This window comes from Pezoporus flaviventris, unplaced genomic scaffold (genome assembly GCF_033815535.1).
Source record: "Pezoporus flaviventris isolate CSIRO_AGI_PZ_B2104156 unplaced genomic scaffold, CSIRO_AGI_Pfla_v1 ptg000021l, whole genome shotgun sequence".
Lineage (NCBI taxonomy): Eukaryota > Metazoa > Chordata > Aves > Psittaciformes > Psittacidae > Pezoporus > Pezoporus flaviventris.
Window position 1 is genome coordinate 5,695,277 of NW_026892569.1, and position 22,099 is coordinate 5,717,375.

Below are 22,099 nucleotides of genomic sequence, written 5' to 3' on the forward strand. Positions count from 1 at the left end.
CCACTGGATCGGCTTCAAAAAGCCACTGATTTTTTTCATGTGGGTACATGTCACTGTGGTGTTTTCTGCTCGTTTGTTTATTAAAGCTTGTCTGCTTATCTTGTCTGTTTATCTTACCTGTGACACTGCTTGGTACCTGATGCATACATGCTGTACATCAATATTTATATGAAATCATCCGTCTTTGAGCCAACCTTAGAAGCTTTACCAGGCAGGCAGGCCAAAGAGTGAAAAACGATTATACTGAGCTAATGCTTAGCATATATGTTCAGTTAAGAAATAAGCAGTAGCTGCTTGGATGAAGCTTGCAGTTATTGTTACTGCTCTTTTTTGTGGTTATATGGAACATTTATTTCTGAGCAGTTTTGTTGAAGTACTTAACATGCAGTTTGTAACCTTCTTGGTGAATAGGTTAAGACAGTTTCTCCTGGGTTTATGTGTGTGTGTTTTTCTTCTTTCAAAAGGAAGCGCTCAAAAGATTCCTCCTGGGTCATCTGAAAGATGTTGCACATCAGAGTAGTTAATGCTGCATACATAAGGACAAAGACATTTCTTTGCAGTGTTTTTCTAAATCTGTTTGATGTTGGTTTTTTTTTTTCTTGTATTGAAGTAGATTTCTGCTATAAAATGTACTTGTAGTTCTACTCCTGTTTAACTGTGTTGCTGTCGTTTAGCCCATATTATTATTCAAATAGTGCAGATTATTTTCTGTGGCCATGTGACAGCTTAAAAATTGTCAAACTGAGTAGCAGAAGAATAATACAGCTACTCTTTAAATGCATTATTTGTGCAAAGTGCTTAGCATTTTATGTTAAAAGAATGGACAGAAAGGCAGTAAATAAGAGATTATGCAGGTTACATGAACGATCAGCTTTTTCTCCAGCAATAGTCAATAAACCACTGATACAGTTATGCAATACCTGGCTTTGTTAAGATGCTGAAAAAAAAAGAGATTTGATTTATTGATGCACATGCCGCTCATTTTAATGACACTGTACATACGTAATTGGACCAAACATGGTATCTAGTTACATGAAGTAGTACATTGAACATAAGGCTTGTTCAGAATCAAATACACAATTGCTAATAACAGTAGTTTCCTGAAATCCTCGTCACTCTACTGACTTTTGATCTATATTAGTATGATTCTGATGGGTAACATATCTTGGGGGCTGGAGAAGGGAAGGGGGATTAGAGCTGAACCCCAGTGATATCTTTGTGATTTTGGAAAACGTCACATAATTCTAACCAGCAGGACAGAATCCAGTGTGAAACTTGTACTTGATTAAATAATCCCGCCTTCATCTCACTTCATGTTATTGTTCAGTTGAGGCCTTTCAGTCCACTTACTTGGATTTGGGGATTCTTGATGCTGATTCCGGCTCTAAGGAAATGTTATCAGTTGTAATAGAGTCCTATTTAAGTATATTTTCTCTCTTTGATAAGTACTTATGTTAGAAATTTAATCTTAAGAAATATCTTATTAAGAAGAATTTAATTTCTCTTTAAAACTTGATTAAATAATAAATTATAAGTTACTAGTGATACTGGTTTTATGATTTTTTATGATTTATTCTTAAAGCTTATTTATGGTTTATTCTTAAAGCTTATTTATGGTTTATTCTTAAAGCTTATTTATGGTTTATTCTTAAAGCTTATTTGTGATTTAAAATAAAGAACAAACCCCAAAGCTTTCAACTTACCTGGCACATCTGAATCTCAAGCAAGAGCTGCTCTCCAGCTGCAATGTGTATATCAATACACAACACATATAAAGAGTGCACATGAAAGCTGTTTCTTTTTTCTTGTGGTAATAGAAGGTCTGTTGGAAGTCTTCAGCAAAGCCATGAATATTTATTTTAGCCTTTAAATAAGAATTTTCTTTCAAATGACTAAATTCTTTAGTTTGAGATTTTTCTTTATTCCATTCCTTGAAAACATAGTGTCTGGATTTTCATTTAGGCTCACTGGAGTGATTTTAAGTTTTCCTTTGTTATAGCAACTGTAGCTAACATGCATAGAAATAAAATGCCACTAAAAAAAAGGTTTAGAAAAATGTATTTAAACCCCACAGCCCTTTGGGCTGTTCAGAGCTTGACAAATTATTCAAGGTTAAGGGGTATACAGTGATGATGTGTGTAAGTTTAGTAAGATGTTTTAAAACTGTTTTTGTTGGTAGAGAAAAATGTCTTAAGATAACAGAAAAATGCCACCAACTGAAAATTTACTCGTTCTTGCCTATTGTCTTATGAAGATGAAATGTGGGATGTCACATAGGCAGGTTTTACTGAAGTCCAGGTGTTTCCAGCATCCTCTTCTGAGGCTGTCAGGGCAGAATATACTCCTTGTACTCCAGTGCAATCTTGCAAGAAACAAACAGATGAACCACAGACATGTCTAAACTGTTGGAACATACCGTGTTTCAACTGCAGACAAAGCTGCATGGGAGGATTTGAGATATGTATGGTGTTTTCCATCATGGTTTTCCCACTAGTATGTAGGGAGAGGAAATAAAAAGTATTAAAGGAGGGAATAAGCTGGGAATAGAAGGTGGCAAGAATCAATAATGAACAGAAATCCTTAAAAGGTAGCTTTTGCTTCTGTGTGCTTAACTTCCCTTTTACTTGCTTCCCCCCCAGCACCTTTCAGATTGAAATTATTTTTCTGATGGTAATTTGTGACCAAATTATTCAGTCTGTCTTTTCATGCAGGACAGGACTGCACTGGTGAAACCAGCAGTGCTGTTTAATGCTGCTGAGAGCTGTGAAATAGTTGACAAGAATAATGCTTCAGAATGGGAAAATAAAGAGTTAATACAAAGACACATGACACTGGTGTACGGTGTTAAAGTGTCCTCCTAATAAGTTTCAGGGGAAAGGATGGATTATGGCTGCTTATGGGAGACAGCTTTCTTTCAAAACTTCCTAAGACTCTTGCCTAGGCTGTCTTAGGGCTGGACCTTTGTGAAGTGGCACTGTTATGGTCAGTCTCAGCTGTATATTTAATCTGTAGGATGTGTGGTGATTTATGATGCCCAACAAATTTATGCTCTTTGAAGCCCACCTGAAATTATTGTGAGCGCTTGGTATAAATGAATTTGGGAGGTTTGGGAACTTCATCCCTCAAAGATTTTTCAAGATTCTTGTACTTCTTCATCCAGTTCTTTTTACTGCTGTCCCTTTTTAAATCGTTCAGGTACAGATTTATTGCAACCCAGATATAATTGAGTTGGGAATTAGTTCAGAGAATCATCTGTTTACTCCCATTTCTAACATCTTGTGGTCCCTTTTTTTGTGTGTGTGCCTTAAGTCTAAAATGCATATGTTTGCAACTGTTTTGATTTTTTAAGATGGTCTTGAAAGAGTAGTTGTCTCCACAGATTCAAAGCTTTTGCTTTATTTCATCTCTTGTAACTGCTTTATTTTGCCCACTCTTCTGAAGACATATGGTGTGTGTACTGTGAGTGCTTTAAAGCAAGGTCTTCATGTTCTTGCTCTGCAGAGCTTCTAATACAGACTTTGTCACAGCTGGTTTCTAAATTCACTGTACTCCTGTATACAGTGGTAGGCTGTACTAATTCATTTTATTGGGGAGGTTGTTCACGACCAGGAGTTTGTCTGTTGTGGAAGGTCTTGATTGAAAGTCTTCAGCTGGCACTCAGAAAGATGGTCACCAATGGGAGAGGAGAAAAAATGCGTGTTTACTAACCTTAAGTTTGTAAGCTGTGCTTTTCTGTGCCAGCAGTTCTTGGCCAGATCTTTGTTTCATCACCCTTCTTTCAAACGAATTATTCTTTTCCTTCATTTCTGTGTTTTTGAGACCTGCCTGGTTCATAATTAATGAAGTAAACATTCTCATAATATCCCAATATTAATTATCCTAATACCAATGATGCTAGTATCTTAACTGTCTTTATATAAGAGGACAGACCAATCTCCACATGCTTACGTATAAATGCACTGTATGTATATGCAATATGATTAACATCTCAGCAATAATTTGGAGCATCCCAATGGAACAGTTTGAGTTAATATTTTCAAGTTGTAAAACTGATATATATCAAAAGCTTCTGTAACAGCCAAGAGGGTGGTTGGGACCAGAGTTCACTGCAGGCTCCCGTTGGAGCTGTTAGGCTTGCTTTATTCATTAACTAGGCTGGAGCTGAGTTAACACTGGAGTGCGGCACACCAGATGGGTGGCACTGGAGATGACCTCCCTTCATAAAACAAACAGAGCTTTGGTTGCTTTTCTTGCAGTGGCCTCTGCTCTCTGTTTGTCACATGTTGTTAGTTATCACTGGTGGCCTTTATTAGGTGGTGACCCTTTGCAGTCCATATTACTTAAGAGAGTCCTTAAAGGATTTTATTATTTGGGCCTTGCTGGTTTGAGCTAATGGTGAAGATGTCGGTTGACACACAGTGCTGCATTGCAAGTTCCTTTACTTAATTTCTACCTAGCAGAACATTTGAAAATGAGTTGTGTTGAAATAGACTTTTGTCAAGGAACAGCAAAGGAAGTCTTCCCTGGAATAAATTGTTTGAATATTTTCTCTTTCTATTTTATTTAGCTCATCTTAATATATACATGTGAAACTGATTTACTATTCTAAATGATGAATAGAAGCTGTTTTGAAGACTTGCTCTTATTATAAATTACAAAACCAGAGAGCAAAATTTTGTCAGCTGTATTACTGAGCTGTAGAAATCATTATATAAACCAGTTGTGATTAAACACATTTAGGCATAAGAAAAAGAAACTGTAAGTAAACATACTCCTATACCTAAGAGAAATCCTTAGTAGAACTTGGAACTCAGCTTTTTATTTAATGTATTAACTTTAACATTGTTTTCTCTGCTTTTATTTAATTCTATCCAAGATCAGTTTGACATGTGTCTCAAATATGTTTTGACTTCTAGTAAATACAAGATTAAAGAATATAAGAACAAATAAATGTATCTCTGCGGTTCATAAACGTATAACAAATGAGGAAAAAAAAGTGCTGTCAAACTTAGCATAGAGTTATCCTTCATTTCACATCAACTTCCAGTTAGGGAGAATTAGGCTTTCTTCTGGAAAGAACAAACTCAGAATTAGAACATAATCATTTAAATCAAGGTTTCTTCCTTTCAGATTTAAAGTAGAATTGATGGGTTGGTTTGTTTTGGCATAAGTCGGTCTGCTTTAACTAAAGGTGTGACCTTATTTTCCTGAACCTTGAAAGCCAGATTGGGAAATTCCTTGTTGCTCAAGGGAGATGCATTGAGAAATCTCTTTGTAGATGTGCTCCTGTTGTAGCTGCAGGCCTTGAGGGGTGGGTGGAGTGTGCACATCAGATACAATTTTTAACTAGAGCAGAATGGCTGAAAGCCAGTCAGTCTGATAGAGATTGCTATTGTTTTTTCCTCCTTCCTTGTCTCCCTCCCTCCACAAATGTGGTTGGCTTCTGATTGCTGTTAGGTGTTCTTTCTTCTGCTGCTTACAGCTGAAAGGGGGAGAGCTTTTCTGGAAATGTGTTTTAGTCTTAGGGTAGTGATCACATAACACAGTAATAGATAGACCCTTGGCTGCCTGTGCAGATTCAGGTGGTACTTCTCATTGTGCATGTGTGTATATGTATTGATTATGTGCGTGCATCAATAATGATGTATTCTGAAGTCCTCATAATAATAATGTTATGAGGTAGTCTTTAGAGAAAAAAAAAGGAAAATGAGAGGGTTAATGATTGTCAGGGTAAAACTGGTATTTTCTCCAGTCATGCTAAAAGCCTGATAGAAGTGAAAGGCTTGTAGCACCAGCTTTTAGTTGGATTATCTGGTCTTTTTTAATATGAGGCTAGAATTGACCTGCAGGGTCCCTCTTGGCTCTCGGTGTTAATCCGTTCGTGGAAATGATCATGAATTAGTAGCTGTTAGAGCCTAACAGGGGAATTTATGATAGGAAAACAAATTACATGTCAACAATTATAAAAGTGACTTTAAATTTTGACCCTATGCTTGAAGGCATTGCATAAATATAAGCATACGGTGTTTGTGACTCACATGGAGGAATGTAAAGCACTGAGGTGCCTGTATGATAGTGGAATTGGAGATAGCCATAGGGCGTACTGGCAATACGTCATTTTATTATTCTAAAATATCTTAACTAGGTTGTGGTTAAAAGTATTTAAAATGTGTCATTCTGAGCTATTTGTAACTGTTTAAGTTCTGTGGGAGTCACTTGCAGAAAACATGTGGTTATATGCTGCAGAAGGAGGGGGTTTTATTTTTTTATGCATCAATCTTTTGTGCTGTGTTTCAAAGCAAGTGGGAACAGATGGAGGCTTGCTTTTGATATAACATAGCATTTAAAACTCCAGTATTGTGAAGAGGGTTTGTATTACTGAAAGATTTCAATATGGAGGTTTTTTTGTTTTCACTATGAAGCTGTATTAGGTAATATTTTTGTATCATGATGTTAGAGGTCAAAGTATTAGTACAGTAAATAATCCTCTATGTCTAAGATACCTAAATATATAGTGCTAGTTTTCATACTGTGCTCCTTACTTCAGGAGAAACCAAGAATCGATTGTCCCACTGGCAGACAGCCCACAACACTTTGTCTCTCCATATGGGAAGAGCATCTTTTGCTGCCCCCAAAATGGGATTATACCATTGGCAGGAGTCAGTTCCACCTTTGCCATTATACCATTGCCAGGAGTTAGTGACAGCTCCTGAACTATTGCTTTTGCCTGTAACAGTTTATCCTGTGTGAAGAATGCGTCCTTTCTTAAAATCTGTCAGTGATGAACCTGTGACTTTTATAATGTCTGTATTCAATGTTTACTGTCAAGACAAGCAAATGTTGTCTTTTTGTGTGTGTAAGGTTGCTATATCTTTGTATTCACAATATATATTTATACCTGTATGCACACACAAGCATCTAAACTGGCAAGCTGAGAATGGAAAGTAAATTCTTTCCCAGCTGTTACTGGCCTTGCATGGCTGATGTGCTTGTGCTAGCATCCTTGACAAAATATACTTGGAAGTTCAACCAACCACCAAAAATACATATGTCAATACATATTTTCATACAAGATAATGCTAATTCCGCATCAAGTGTTTTTTCTTCTTGGAGATGCTGTACTAAATGCTTAGAATTTTATAGGGGAACAAATAAATAAAATTTAGTGTAAATAAAGGAACTTAATATGAAACAGTGAAGTTTTAAGTTAACAGGCTGTTAATGTTTTTATGGCACATAAAACCACATAAATAGACTTCATTGTTCAAGCCAAGTTTGCCAGTCTGTGTTGAAATTAAATGCAAGACATTTTGTCTAGCCAAGAACACCCAGTGAGTCTTGGGTAGCTCCAAAAACAAAACACAGACCTTTAGCTTTCAGAGTACTTTGGATGCCCAAATGTTAAGAAAAGGCACTTGGGTTAATCAATATGTATTTTACCTTTTCCCTGAAACTGTTGTTTAACTGCTGGTTTGAGATAACCGTAAGGCGGAAGAGCTCACTTGGCTGTCTCATGAACTGTTTGTTCTTAATGAGCATTATGTTATTTTCCCCTCTCGTTTTTCTAGGCTGTTCACTTAACCCCTAGACGATGGCTGAACCTGCAGGAGTACCAAAGCAAAAAAATAATGGCAGACCATGGGGTTACAGTTCAGAGATTCTTTGTAGCTGATTCTGCAAATGATGCCCTGGAGGCTGCTCAGAGACTAAGTAAGTTGACTGATAATGGGAGAAATTTGCTTCACCAGATAGCAATCTGGAAACCCAAATTGCTTTCTAATAAGTTGTACGCACATCTACTAATTGATGTGTATTGAAAAGCTTTGATATGTTGTCCAGACAATAAATATATGCTTCATTTCATATGTGAACACTAGTTTACAACAGCAATATTCAAACTTTAAAATGTTTTGAAGCAGCGATGGAAGGTATCTGTTGTGGTATATTTGATATAATTTTAGGAATGGAAGTCAATGAACTCGGTTTTCAAACAAAAATTTGCTCTTAAAAAGCAGAGGGAGAAAAAGGTTGTGGAGTCTCAATTTTAAGATATTCAGAACCCAATTAGACTGAGCTTCCTGTAGCTCACCCTGTTTTGACCTGGTGGGTTGGACCAGATGATCTCCAGAGGTCCTTGTAACCTCAACTGTTGTATGCTTCTATGAAGAAATGAGAATTAATTCTCATATATGTTTATATGTACTGAGAAAGAGAATTATATGTGTGCATATTTGTATGTATGTTTGTCCATATGGAGAAGAAAAAGAAAAGGTAAGTTGAGTCATGTACCATCACAGAAGGACTTGATAGTGGCCGTGCTTCTGGAACTTCATTTTGGTTCTCTGAAAACATCCTCACTTCTGTGTAGTGAATTTAAAATGAAAGTGTGGGTCAGAAATGAATTTATGTAATACCTTTTCTGCCAGAAGGGAATGCATGGAAGTGTATTTGTCATCCAGTTCTAACTCTGAGAGAAGTTTTCTGCAATAGTAGAAACAGTAGTTTGCATAGTTTTCCTCTTTTCGTTTAGGTTTTGTTAATGTATCACACATCAAAATGCCAGAGGCCAGACATTATTGTAGTCTAATTGTGTAGGAACGGGAAGCTTTTCTGTTTTATGTTTTATGCTTTACGTAATGCACAAGCCACTTAGTTAAATGCATTTCTGTTTTGCACACTGGAAGGTAAATTAATGCAACTTATATCAGAGTCTCATCAGACCTTAAGTAGCTGAATAGCATTAGCATAACGGCTTGCTAAATATCTATAACTTAAGGTGATACATTTTTCAGCAATCAAAGCCTTCTTATGACAACAAATATGTTTGAAACAGAAACGTTCAATGTAACTGTTACGGTCATTTGGCAATGCAAAATGAAAAATGCTGACATAAAGCAAAGCTCATAAAACTGGGGGGTTTCCTCACGTTGGGATGTCTGAGAAAATCAAGAAATGCCATCTGAAGCTGGGGCAGGTTTTTTGCAGATCTTACAACACTTAAACTCTCCTCTTTATGACTGAACCCATAAATGGATTGGTCTGTCCAGTAACTATTACTGGTCTCAATCTCTGTACCAATTTGGAGAAATTAATTACTCCATTAAAGGCAGTGAACCTCTTCTGTTTTATGATGCAAGATTTAAATAACCTTTGTAGCTTGTTTGCTTTGCAAATTACAGGCATACTGATCTATTAAAAAAAAGGGGGGTTGAAATTTAGATAATCAAAAGTAAAATCTAAAAATTATTTGCCAATGAAACTGTAAGGCAAATTGTGTTTATTTTAACTGAGTTGGCTTGTTAACACTTCAAAACTTGTAAGTCAGTGGTAGCTTTCTTCATTTTATGTAACTGCATTCAACCATACTGCATGACTGGGTGTTAAAGAATGGTGGTTTATAGCGTGGAATCGTATTTCTTGTTGAAATAGTTGACACTCCTTTGCTCCACTAAATAATTAACAGCATCCTTGTAATCCTTCTGATAGCACGCTGTTATTCTGCTTCTAACATGCACTTTGAAAACTAAGCATCAGGAAGCGTCACAGTTTTGCTACTGTGGTTGTTGTTCCAATATTTCATCACCTTTATCATCTTCATGATCCTTCAGACTAGTCGTATCTCTGTCACTCAGGTTTATCTGCACAATTTGGTATGGGCTTCCATCTTCTGAATATGCAGCCACACAAAGTAAAAAGTTATGGTCAAAACAAAAAACTTCAGCCTAGAGGAGGCACAAAATACTTTTCAGATGAAAAACCTAATGGAGGTGGCTGTGGGATTTCTTGACAGACAGGCGTTCTGCAATGAAAGATGGTGAAAGGAGAGGCCAATCACCCCTGCCAAGTACTCCTCAAAAATCTGGTGGTTTAGATGCTGTATGCTACATTGCAGCTGTCCTTAACTTTCCTTCCTGCAAAGACGAAAGGATTCTTGCCAACATATTTTTAAGATAAAAATAAAGTTATCAAAACTTGAAAGTCAGGGGTTCAGTATTTTTCTTGTGAGAGGAGGTTCTTTCTATAGACCTGTTGTCATGAGTACAGCTGAAACAATAATTTTCCTTGAGAATCTCAGAGCATTACATCACTCACATGGGTCTGTGTGTGTGATTAAGGGGTACAGATAAAGGGATAGAAATTCCTGACATGGAAGTTTGGTATTCACAAATTAATTTCACCAAATACTATGTGCTTGACAGATGTGTCTGTGCTGCTGCTGTGCCTGCAGTCACCAGTTTTGCTGTTGTTGGGTTTCTTCTTGATGCAATGGAAAGAGATGGGATTAGATAATTCTTGCTGCTGTCTTCACTTGTCAGGAAGGTGTTAATGTTCTTGAAGGGGTTTGCCTTTATCCAGTATCAGCACTTTAGTTATAGTTTGCTCATTTTCTCTCTTGTGCTCTCTATTTTTATTAATATGTACACTGAATACACGGAATGTTAATTTTCTCAGTTTCAAAACTTGCCAGCAGCACAAAGGTGGTCTACAAGGAATTTTTAACAGAATTAAAGGATTGATTTTTTTTTTTTTTTTTTCCCCCTTCAAAGATAAGACTGGCAGATGTGAAGAAAATTAAAATGACATCACTAATATTGACTTCAAACGAAGTTGTACACAATAAGGAATACAGAATTAGGCCCCAAGGAATTCATTGCCCTCTACATGCTAAGCAGTTTTTAGGTGTAACTCTTGCAGAGCAGGGGATATTTACAGAATACCAAGAAATACAGTCACAGGTGGTTTTGTTTCATGTTAAAATTCCTAGTGTTTTCAAGAGAGGAAACTGTTTTGCTGCAACACTGTGCCCTTGCTTGGTCTGCCGTCTGAAGAAACACAACCTGTAGACAAGTTCTTACAGTTCTAGTGCAGGTATTTAACAGAACAAAGGGAAATATTTGAGGGCTTAGTTTTTCTCTGAGATATAAGATCATCTGGCTGTTGCAGTAACTCACAGGTCTTCTGATCTGGTTCTCAATGCAGTGGTACATTAAAGGCTTGTTTAGCCAGAGAAGGCATTTCATAGAATCATAGGTTGAGAGGGACCTTAATGATCATCTGGTCCAACCTTTCTAGGCAGGGCATGGCTCAGACTAGATGTCCCAGCACACTGCCCAGCCAAATCTTGAAAGTGTCCAATGTTGGGGAGCTGACAACTTCCCTGAGGACATTATTCCAATGGCTCATTGTTCTCATTGTGAAAAAATTTCTTTTGTGTCCAGTTGGAATCTCCCCAGGAGTAACTTCTGCCCATCACCCCTCATCTTTTCCGTGTGACTTCTAGTAAAAAGGGAGTCCTCTCATGCTATTTTTTTCCTCATACTGTACTACTGATACAAGCAAAAATTCCCCATGTATGCATACATATACACACACTATTAGGGTGTGCATTGGGCAGATGCATTATGCAGTATTTCAGGGTCCATCATTTTCTCTAGCCTTCTTCACCAAAGCCCCTTAAGTCTGCTTCAGCCCATGTACTGTTCTTTAAGTTCTGCCTGATGGAGAAATTATTAGGGGAACCATCATTTTAAACTAGTAGGTGGACAAAGCTGAAAGGGATTGTAATTATGCTGGAGGGTGTTACTATGTGCTGTCAGTTGGCTTTTTGAATCAGTAGAGAACTTACAGAGGTGGTTGAAAATGCTGACAATCCTAAATCAATGCTGGAAACTTGGCGTGCGTTTCTTTTTGTGATTTTTAACAAAAGCAATCGAGTGCTGCCTGTTGCCACTTAGAGTGTTTCATTACGTTTAGGAATCAGTCAGGTGCAGTGTTCACACTCTATCACAGAGAAATGCAATTGAATTGAGTGCAAGGCTTTTATTCACTCTTGTTTAAAAAAAAAAAAAAAAGGTCTGACAAAATATAGTTTCTGCATGTCCTATTTCCATTGCCTTATGCATGAGGGAGCTCATAAAATTCGGCTTTGGACTGAAGGCATGCTTCTTATATCAGGCTGGAGAGGTAAACATGTATTTTATAAAGAGCAGAAGAGGTTTATTAAAGCCTCTTTCCATGAGGTCATTTACCTGTCACCTATTCACTGCTTTTCAGACCATTGAAAGAGTTCTCAGCCATGTGATCACCAGTCTGCTTCCCATCTCAGCCGGCTGGGTTTTTTACCTTAGCTGTGTTTAATTTAGATGGAAGGCTGCTTTTTTTTTAGATGCAGTTTTAGATCCCTTATCTGAAAGTTCATCTCTCCAGCACAAGTTGGGAAAACCACTTGAAAGCAATTTGTATTTAGAAAGGATCAGAAATTATCTTTAGCTTGGTAATGCCCTTTTTGTATAGATTATGAAGAAATTGTTGGTGGTAATGTCTGCATTTAATGTTAAGCTTTTATGTTAGGGAAAATGAAAAAGATCCTTGAACCCAACATTTCTGGGGATATTAGAGATGTGAATTTAGGTTCTTTTTTGTTACACCAGGAAGAGCTTTTCTATTAGTATCCTGTACAGACTAGCTCTCTTATAAGGTAGTATTTAAGTAACTCAATTTCCTCCTCAATTTTTGAGATTGTTGGCTACTTAGCTGATCTTTTTTTTTTTTTCACTGTCATGTGCTTTGCTTACATGATTGAATTTCCTTTCTTCTCTTCCATCAGGATAGGTAACAGAGGAATTGCCTCCTGCATTTCTGTGATTTTTCATATTTCTTTCCATTGTATAGTTCACTGTGTAGTAATAATTTTTTACATGTGTATAATGAGTTATTTCTCAAACCCCTCTATATACTTAGTGTTTGTAACTAGTTATTTTTTAGATCCCCTTGGATTATATTTCTCTGCATATGCTGAAAAATCGTGTTGCTGAAATAGCATTCCATGGAGCTGTACGCAAAGAACGTGCTTGCTGTTAAGGATCAGCTCTCCCATAAGTCCTCTTATTTTCTCTGACAGCTTTTATTAAAGTTCCTTACACTTAAATTATGGCTTTATGGAACTATTCTTTCAGACAAAATAAAGCTGTAAGTTATTGACTAATATGATTCTATTCTCAAATGGGTAAGTATTTAGAAAACAACCTTTTAAATTTAATAGAAAAGTAGTGGTGGATGAGCTGCCTTTGGACCATGTTCAGCATTATCAAGCATGAGTGTTTCTCTGTTCTGTTTGGCGGGTTTTCAGTGAATGGATTTGCCTTGTTTGAGTGATGAAATCTGAGACCAAAGCAAATCTGCATTTCCCAACAACTTCTCAATAAGAGGAAGTACCTGTTAGTACTCTGTTACTCCCAGTCTTCATGGGCATCTCTTGAATGTATCCATTTGAAAGCTCCGCAAAAGTTGCCATTGTCTGTGTTTTTAATCACTTTCTGTCCCTTGCTCAGTTTCCTGTTGTTTCTCAGAGCCCTTGCCTCGTTGCATCCGTTTTCTCTTGTTTCTTTCCCGGGCCCTCTTGTGAGTTCTGATTAAGAACACCCTCTTTGTTTTTGTGCTAAACAGTCGGTTGGATCTTACCCTCCTTACAGCAAATCTGTGGGAGTTGTGTACTGCTAAAAGTCATTGTGTGTTTGTGTGCATACCTTTTTCTGCCTGCTGAAGTTTACTTTGACCACCATTCACTTGACACAGCGGTTATAGCAATGAATGTTTCTGTGTATGATCAAAAAACAAATAATGATTGCTGCCAGTTCAAATACTATTTTTTCAATATTTTTCTGCTCTGAAATGACTTGGTTTTTGGAAAAAAAATTCTAGATTTGGGTATTATGTCAACAGTTTACAAAATCTCGTTCATGTCTGAAAGTGATGAAAATAATAAACGAGTGTAAAAGTTATGAAGGCAGCGCCTTGTTGGTTATAGTTATTTAAAGTAATTTTTTGTGGGAGGCTTAGTAATGAATATGCCAATGAGCCCCATTTTTACCCCGTTTACTAGGTGAAAAAAATCAGTCATGGAAAAGCAGAGGAGTGAGGAAAGGTGTTAAAGGGTTGTGTTCACTGAAACCTGCTTTACTAGGGGTTTTGCTAGAAAGCTGCATTGATTTTGCTGTGATACAGCTATAGTGCAAAGCTGGAGTACTGTATCTGTTCAGTAGTAGTTCTTTTTATGGACATTCTTCGTTTGTTCTCGCATTGCTTTTAGGTGCTTTAAGTTAACCTGTCCTGGAAGCTAGACCACACAAAGGCACTATTAAGGTGGAATTAGGGTTTCTATGTGAGGATTTCATACACAATGGCTGTTCACACTGCTGTGTAGCAAGGCCTTTCTCCCTGAACATAAGCCCTAAAATACTACTGCTTTCACCTCTCTGTGTACATGTTTTGCTTGGTTGGTTTTGAGTCTTGTAATTCCTGTTTATTCTCCTTCCTCCTTGCTGCCCTCCTTCGTGTTTCATTTTATTTCAGAGAGGCTGCTGAGAAGTGGCAGAATTTTAAGTGCAGCAGTATTTAAGCAGTGCGTTATCCTTGGTAAACCCCTGCAAGGGGTCTCAATTAACTTTACTATGTGCCCCATTCCTCCTCTTCAGATAAGTAATATAATCCCACATAAGCCCTTGGCACCTGTGTGAAAAACAGGCAGTTGTCTAACACCGCATGTCTTTGTTGGTAATGGCCACGTGTTGCATCCTGCATGCCAGAAAAAAAGTAGTAAAACTTCCAGCTTCCCTAAGTGTGATTTTGAGTTTTATTCCTTTTGAAACAAAATTAATAAAAGATTTTGTCAAAGCTTACCATTGGGTGTTTGTGGTGTTTCATGTTGAACCATGAACTTGCCATTGCAAGTTAAATTACACAGTGTTGCTTTTTACATACTTTAGATACGGAAATTCTTTGAAGGGCACTCTGTCTCATGGGGAATTAGGGAAATAGTTAATTTCAATGGATTGTAATGAAAAAACAAATCTGGTTTGTTTTTCTTATCTGTTCCCCGTGTTAGAAAATTATATGCTGAGTGTGAGTCAGTAAATGCAAGCTTGAGACTGCTTACAATAGTTGGGTATTTTATGACCATTCTTTGTCACCAAACGTCTTCATATTCAATAGATTTATAGTAATCTGAGTAATGGATAGGGGGCTAACAAATCAAAATCTCATTTCAGATGTTTGACACTAATGTTGTGCTGACTTATTGTTCTCTGTGTTGTATTTCTGATCAAATTACCAAAACAGCTACTTGGAAGTAACAACACAAAGCAAGAAAAAATACTCTAGGAATGGGGTACTGAGTTTTATATTTAATGTGTGGCACAGAAAGTGGTCATTTACAGATTCCAGTTGTGTTAAATATATTAGTAGATTTTTGTTTATAAAAGAAGGAGGTGACAGAAGCCATAGCTCTTGATTCCAGAATTTTTACAGGTTGTAAAAGATGCAGGATTGCACAAGGAAGGTACAAGTTGACTGCTGGTATTTATTCCAGGCTTTTCACGCCATATTTTATAGTTCTTCAAGGTAGTTTTGCAGCTGCAAAACAGTAACCAGATGCGTAATAGAGAAGCAGCTGCATGAAGTTTTCATGTTTTTTATGCATAAAATCAGAACCATTAGACAATCTTTATGTCTAAGGTATGAAACACCAAACAACATTGTTTTTCTGCAATACTAGCAGCTGTGTAAAGGAGAGAAATCACGCCTTCTACACTCTCTCAGTGCCCATCTGCTTCTAGATATTTGGGGGCCAATTACTGAAACTGAATTTCTTGGTTTTGTTTTCCCTTGTTTGTTACTCTGCCTTGCATTGAAATGTAAGTGATAACTTTGGTATTAATTTGCAAAACTCGTGTAAAAATCCATCTGTGACACTGAGTAGTCTTTTTTTCTTTTTCCAAATCACCTGTATTTATAGCTGCTGGTTTAACCTGAATGCCACAGAGTATCCCCTTCTGGGAACGTCTGTTCCTGATGGAAGATAAATGAGTTGTGCCTGTTTTTTTTAGGATTCTGCCATCCCTGACTGCATGTGTTTCAAGGCAGAACTGAATCCAAATTTTTCGTTTGATGTAAACTACACAACTGTAGAAAGAAACACCAGGTTATTTGAACAGTCATTTAGTTGGCATTTGTATTTAACAAAGCGTGTGGGCGAACTTATAAAATACTGCTTATTGTCCACAAGCCGTGTGTCACTCTCACTTGAGAATTCTTCTCTAATTCCCCCTGAAGCCTGATGTATGTGTTCATTCAAAAGAAATCTGTGTGTTGATAGTTACTATAGCTTAGTGTGCCCTTGGTGTGATCTTCTGTATGATCAGTCTCAGTGCATAATCCCACCTAAAAGGGTGTCAGTTATGTAATGGATGCTTATGTCTGTAATATCTGGATTGTGGGGTTTTTTAAATTAAGCTTTTTAATGGAAGCACTAGTAGCAAAATCATATTGAACTAGTGTAAAATCTAAGAGTGGAATGATGGCAGTCTAGAGAAGAGGATAGTTTATAATTAGCCCCTTTTGGAGTATCTGTTAGGTCCTTACTGGCAGAATTCTTTCCTGTGGTCAGTAGTTTGGTAGTAAGTTCTTCAAAGAAATAGATAACCTCTTCCCTCCTCCATACTGTGAGCATTTTTGTCCCTGAAACTGATGTTATTTGAGGCTGCAGTTTCATCTGCAAAGGGGGCAAATACGACATTAGCTCTGGTTAGCCCCTCATTGCTCCTTGATGTGTGGAGAGGTGTTTCATTTTGTAGTCAGGCCTGAGATAATTGTCACAGTAAAGAACAGGAGGAACTGGGCTAGATTTGGAGAGAGTAAAAGTGGAAAATTTTACAAACTGAAGAGTTTTGAGTAGTGGTAAGTTCCTTCAAATTAGTAGTTAAACTTGTGCAGAAACCCCAGTTCTTATTCAGAAGCTATTTTTTAACTGAACCCTGACTTTTTGCCCCGTCATTTACCATTTTTTTTCTGTTGAGTGTTTAAAACCACCATTCTGTTATTGCCCAAGTTTGATACTGTTGCAATTTCCCTATCTCCAGTAGTGTTCCCTTGGTGATGCAGGGTACAGCAGGAAGGTCCTTTCCTTAAAACCGCTTTCCCTATATAATTTGATTGGGGAAGTTGCATTTTTTTAATGTCAATCGTTTCTGTTAACTTTGTTACACTTTTTGTCTTTATAGAATAGGTGGTGGTTTAGGATGAGCTGTGATTGATGTGGAAGGATATTAGCTTGTACATTTGCTATAGAAGCACATGGTTTTGAACCAAGCTGGAAATATCTCACGTCTGGCCTTTCATATGTGTAAATATATACATATATATGTACATATATATATACACACTTTTCTGTATAAAGTTCAGAGAAGACACAGCATACAGCCTCTGTACCATGAATCACTTCCCATTTTTCTTCCTCATCCTCCTCCAGTCATGAAGTAATCTTAAGCAGCATTTTGCAAAGGTTAGTATGACTTGCAAGGGCTTGTTTTGTCTTTGAAGATGGGAGCAGTTGACAAGCTGATACTCTGAATACATCAGCAGTTGTGAAGTATGATCATAAAAGGCTGTGATTGTTATTTTCTTTTTGGTAGATAATCTCTACCTAAAGTGGTAAGAGCAGTTTTTGAAGCAGAGGATGTTCTGACATTTTGTTAATCCGCTCTCTCATATTTGGGAAAGTGCTGTGAATTTAAAATATGTTTATCTACATTTCTTCAAATATTTGCAGTTTAAGTAAAATATTTTAACACATTTATGAATATGAAATGTGTCTTTTTAACCCTGCTGGATTCAATTGGGAGATATTACCTGACTTCCTCCATCACAGTATATTTTAGATGAGCCTCTAACCCTTGGGAATGCCAGCAAGAGAAACATTTGGTGAGAATCATGTTCAGGTTAGTTCCAGAAATTAGCTGTGCTCGTATTTTAAGTGATTTTTGTTTCATTAAGAAAAACCTGAAGTTGACAGTTTTACCTCTATGTGGTGTATACTCTACCCTGTTCTACAGTTAAAATCATCAATTGTTTCTTGCATCATTATGAAGGAGAACATTTTTCTTTCACCTCCCCTGGGCTTACTTGGACTGCTCACCTGAGTAAGATAAATAAGGCCAAACTTCAAGCTGTAAAATATATTTATTATTCTGAATGCTTAAGAACAGCCCCAGGTTATTTGCAGAAAGAGGAAAGAAAGGCATACATGTAAAATGTACTGTATAAATAGTTAACGATATAAAGTCATTGGGAAGATTCACCATTACTGCATTGTGCTTCCATCTACTCCCTGCCAAGTTTTGTCCGTCTGTTCCTCCTGTTATTCATCTGTGTATTTTAGTAGTAACTTTCCTAATCTTGGTGTATGTGAGTATTGTGCTCCACTGAAGATTGTCATCATATTCCTGATACTGTGTATATCCAACACCCTCTTTTACACAGGTTTTTGTTCATTAAATGTTCAGTGTGGTTGATTTTTCTTATTGGCCTTTCCATATCTTATGTTCACTATAATACAGCCTTTGTTTTGGATATGTTGGAATAAAAGTGGAACAAAAGAGACCTGAGGCTGATTACTGCAAATGTAGGTATCTTAGAAAAAACTGTTCTTATAAAATGTTTTTCCCTGTAAATACAGGCTTATGTCTCATGCCATAAAGTAGTCTGCTGTTTAAATACAGTGATTAACTTATGCTATAAATAACTTATTTTTATCTTTTGAGTGACTTTTGTACTTCAAGTACATATGCAGGTAGTATTTACTTGGTTGTTTCTTTGATCCGTAAGTAGCTAAGTTAGATGCTTAAAGATACTTTTGTACTGAAAAGTTATTTTCCAACTTTGAGATGAATAAATGTTACATATTTTCATATTTTATGTTGTGGGTTTCCAAGATGAGACTCCTGTGTCTTTTGAGTGTACTCAGCTTTGTGTCTGTTTTCAGTTTTCATGCTATAGGTTCTGATTTATGGCTTGTATTTTACATTGAGTTTTTGATGTTTAGTATCCTGTAAATAGTGTTATGTTCCTTAGACTGTACTGAGCATTCCTTCAGAAGCTCTAGGCTAATGAAGAAACAAAATAAACCAGTCAAGTTTAATACTAGAGAGAGATTTTTAACAGCTAAGGTTCAGAGGTAATTTAACACGAGCTGCATATCACTGAAGATATCTATGTGATGTGATACTTGTCAGTTGTGCAGAAAGGAATGCGATTAGTGCTGTTAACAGCAGGTAGGGCAATGTTAATTATAATGTTCTCTTGTCTCTATGAATTGTTTTAGCTATTTAGATCACTCTTCTTATGCATCTTATTAGGTAAATTACACCACAAGAGACTTTCTGAGAGTTAACTGTGACCCTTATTTACAAAGATGTAATTAATGCTGCCTCAAATGCAAGTTCTGAATTGACCTCAGAATGAGAAGGTTGGAATGGAAGAGGTGGCAGATGCATGAGCAAAAAATTTTGCCTTTTAAAGTTGCCCTATTCTGTAGTGACACCTCACTAAAATCTGGCAGTATTTTCTGCAGTATAAAGTAGTAATGTACTGTAGCATGCTTTCCAGCAGTTCCCTTTTCTAGTTTTTAAACCAGGGGGACAATATTAAGTGGTCCTGTGCAGGAACTGAGAAGTAGATTTTCTGATGTGGTAAAACAACTTGCTGACCTTAAATTAATGAAATATTAAGCAGTTCTTAACAGTTGTCAGGATGACAGAGCATCTCTTTTTGAGGATTCATACAAGTGGCCATTGAATGGTGTTTGGGTCACATATTTGTCATTTAAATAGCAGATCGGCTGCTACCACCTCTCAGCTGAGCCGTGGTTAAGAAGCCAGTGTACAGATATGGTCGTCTGCTGCTGGCAAGTTCAACACAGATTTGATTCACAGTCCCGCTCATCTGAAGCTGAGAATTTGCTGAATGGTGGCACTTTGCATAAAGACTGAGGACATTTGAGGTATTGAAGAGGGACTTTCCGTCAGGGACTGTAGTGATAGAACAAGGGGTGATGGGTTTAAACTGATACAGGGGAAGTTCAGGTTAGATATAAGGAAGAAGTTCTTTCATGTGAGGGTGGAACAGGGTGCCCAAAGAAGTGGTGAATGCTCCATATCTGGCAGTGTTCAAGGCCAGGTTGGACAGAGCCTTGGGCGACATGGTCTAGTGTGAGGCATCCCTGCCCATGGTAGGGGGGTTGGAACTGGATGATCTTAAGGTCCTTCCCAACCCAGACCATTCTGTGGTTCTATATACTTGCTCATCTGTTATGTCAGTCCCTTTATAGGTTCAAAGCACCGAAATCAGCTGCACATTCTTCTTCACACTGTTGCTGCTCATTCCAGTTTTACCCAGAAAAATTCCCTTCATCTGTGAGTAACTGAGAAAGCTCCAAGTTCCACAGTTTGATAAGATTGCTCAGGCCTTGTGATATTTAGACTATGCAATAAAATATCTAGAATCCAAGTTCCGAGCATAGTATCTATCTATAAAGTCCCCACAGAGCTCATCTTGCCGTAAGCCAAAATGAAATAGCTTTGCTGATTTCAATATTATACCAAGATGCATCTTTTCCTGTAAATGCTGACTGCCAAACCAGAAGCTAATGCCTCTCTATTGCTTTTACGTTCATTTTTCTAAGCTAATTTAATGTTACAAAACCTGAAAAACACAAAGTCTAGCTGTAATATATATCGTTATATCTTTGTTGGTGAGGTAGTTATCGGGCCTTAAGACAGAAATGCTTAGCTGTTAGAACTGGTGAGTAGATGTTTGTATTCTCTCAAAGCAGTAGGAACAGTCTACACGGGACAAGCTATTGCGTGAGGAATGCATGTAGGCTTCTAAATAACCAGTGCAGCACTACTAATAATGGAGACCTGTGCCATGTACCTAGTGTCTGTAGCATTCTATGATTCACGTGGCTAGTATATGTAAGTGTATTTAGTGCTCTCTATATTTTAAACAAGTAAAAAGTGCCTTATTGGATACTAGAATTAGGTTATCTTTTTATCTTCACTTCTCTTTGCAAGTTCTAAAAAGGTAATCATGTATCTTAAGGAGAATCACAGTTTGTTTTCTTCAGGTTTAAACTCGTCCAGTGCTTGGCCTCACTACAGACTGTTTGATTGTAATTATACAGAATTTGGTATGCTATCCAGCAAACTGTTCTGAACAAAATCATGTGTGACAAATCAGTGCTGAGTTGATTCAAATGAAGTGCTTGGGCAAAGCTGTTAAAGCCTTTCCAGGCTCACAGAAAAAGAGAGATTAGAAAGATTGAAGCAGCCAAGGAAAGCACTGGAAAGCCTGCAGTAGGCAGGAGCTTCTTGTATTTGTAAGTGAATATCTGTGAGGCTGTGTGTCCTCAGCATTCCTCTGAGGTTCAAGAGCAGCACAGCAGTTTGTAAGCTCTGCTTTCTTCAAGGATTTAATAAGAATTTATGCAAGCAAAACAGAACATTTTCATTCCATGAGTACTGATAATGTCTGGAGGTGTTGGGGAAATTCTTTGTTTCTGCCAATATCAATGATTTATTCAGAAATGTAAGTTGTGACTATAATAGGAAAAAAATATACTAAATTCAATAATTTTGGTCACATGGGGTTAAAATGTGTATTTAATAATAATTAGCCTATTAGAACACACAATAGTTCTTATTTGGTGATTAACTGTTAATCAAATAAGATGATGGATAGCATTATGACCTAATGAAAGATGTCTGAGGGGCTCACTGACTACATGGTGAGCATGGGAAACTTCAGAACTTTCAAGTTGCAAGGTTTATCTTGGAGAATTATGTGAAAACATGAAATGGAATATGATTAATTTTGTTTTGGAAGTCATGGCTTTCTCTGGTGACTCAAGATTTTTCTTGAAGGTATTGTATCTTTAGGCTTGGGCAAATATAGCTCTGAGATTTGCATGATTGTTCTGTGGTTTCACTTATATTTTGTTAGTACTATGTAACCCTGAGTAATATCAGGAGCTTTTCTGCTGTCTAGTGTTCTCGCTGTAACTGTAGCCCTGTAGTATGGTGCTATTGCTAGCAACAGGTCATAAGCTCTGCATGGTTTGCAGAGCCTTAGGATTGGGTCTTGTCAGACTTAGCCTGCTTTGATTTACTTGTTTTAGCTGTAATAGCAAGTTTTGATTTACTTGGTTTAGCTGTAACAGCATGTTTTCTAACTGACCAGATATCTGTGGCTAATTTGTTTTACTTTG

General features: G+C 37.2%; 1 protein-coding gene across 1 annotated transcript in view; it reads left to right on the plus strand.

Moving 5' to 3' along the window:
* The window catches only part of SUCLG2 (succinate-CoA ligase GDP-forming subunit beta), a 132,173-nt gene that overhangs the window by 18,652 nt on the left and 91,422 nt on the right, over positions 1-22,099 (plus strand). Inside the window, exon 2 of the mRNA XM_061455815.1 lies at positions 7,569-7,710. Coding sequence (XP_061311799.1) covers positions 7,569-7,710 — 142 coding nt within the window. The remainder of the gene's footprint in view (positions 1-7,568; positions 7,711-22,099) is intronic.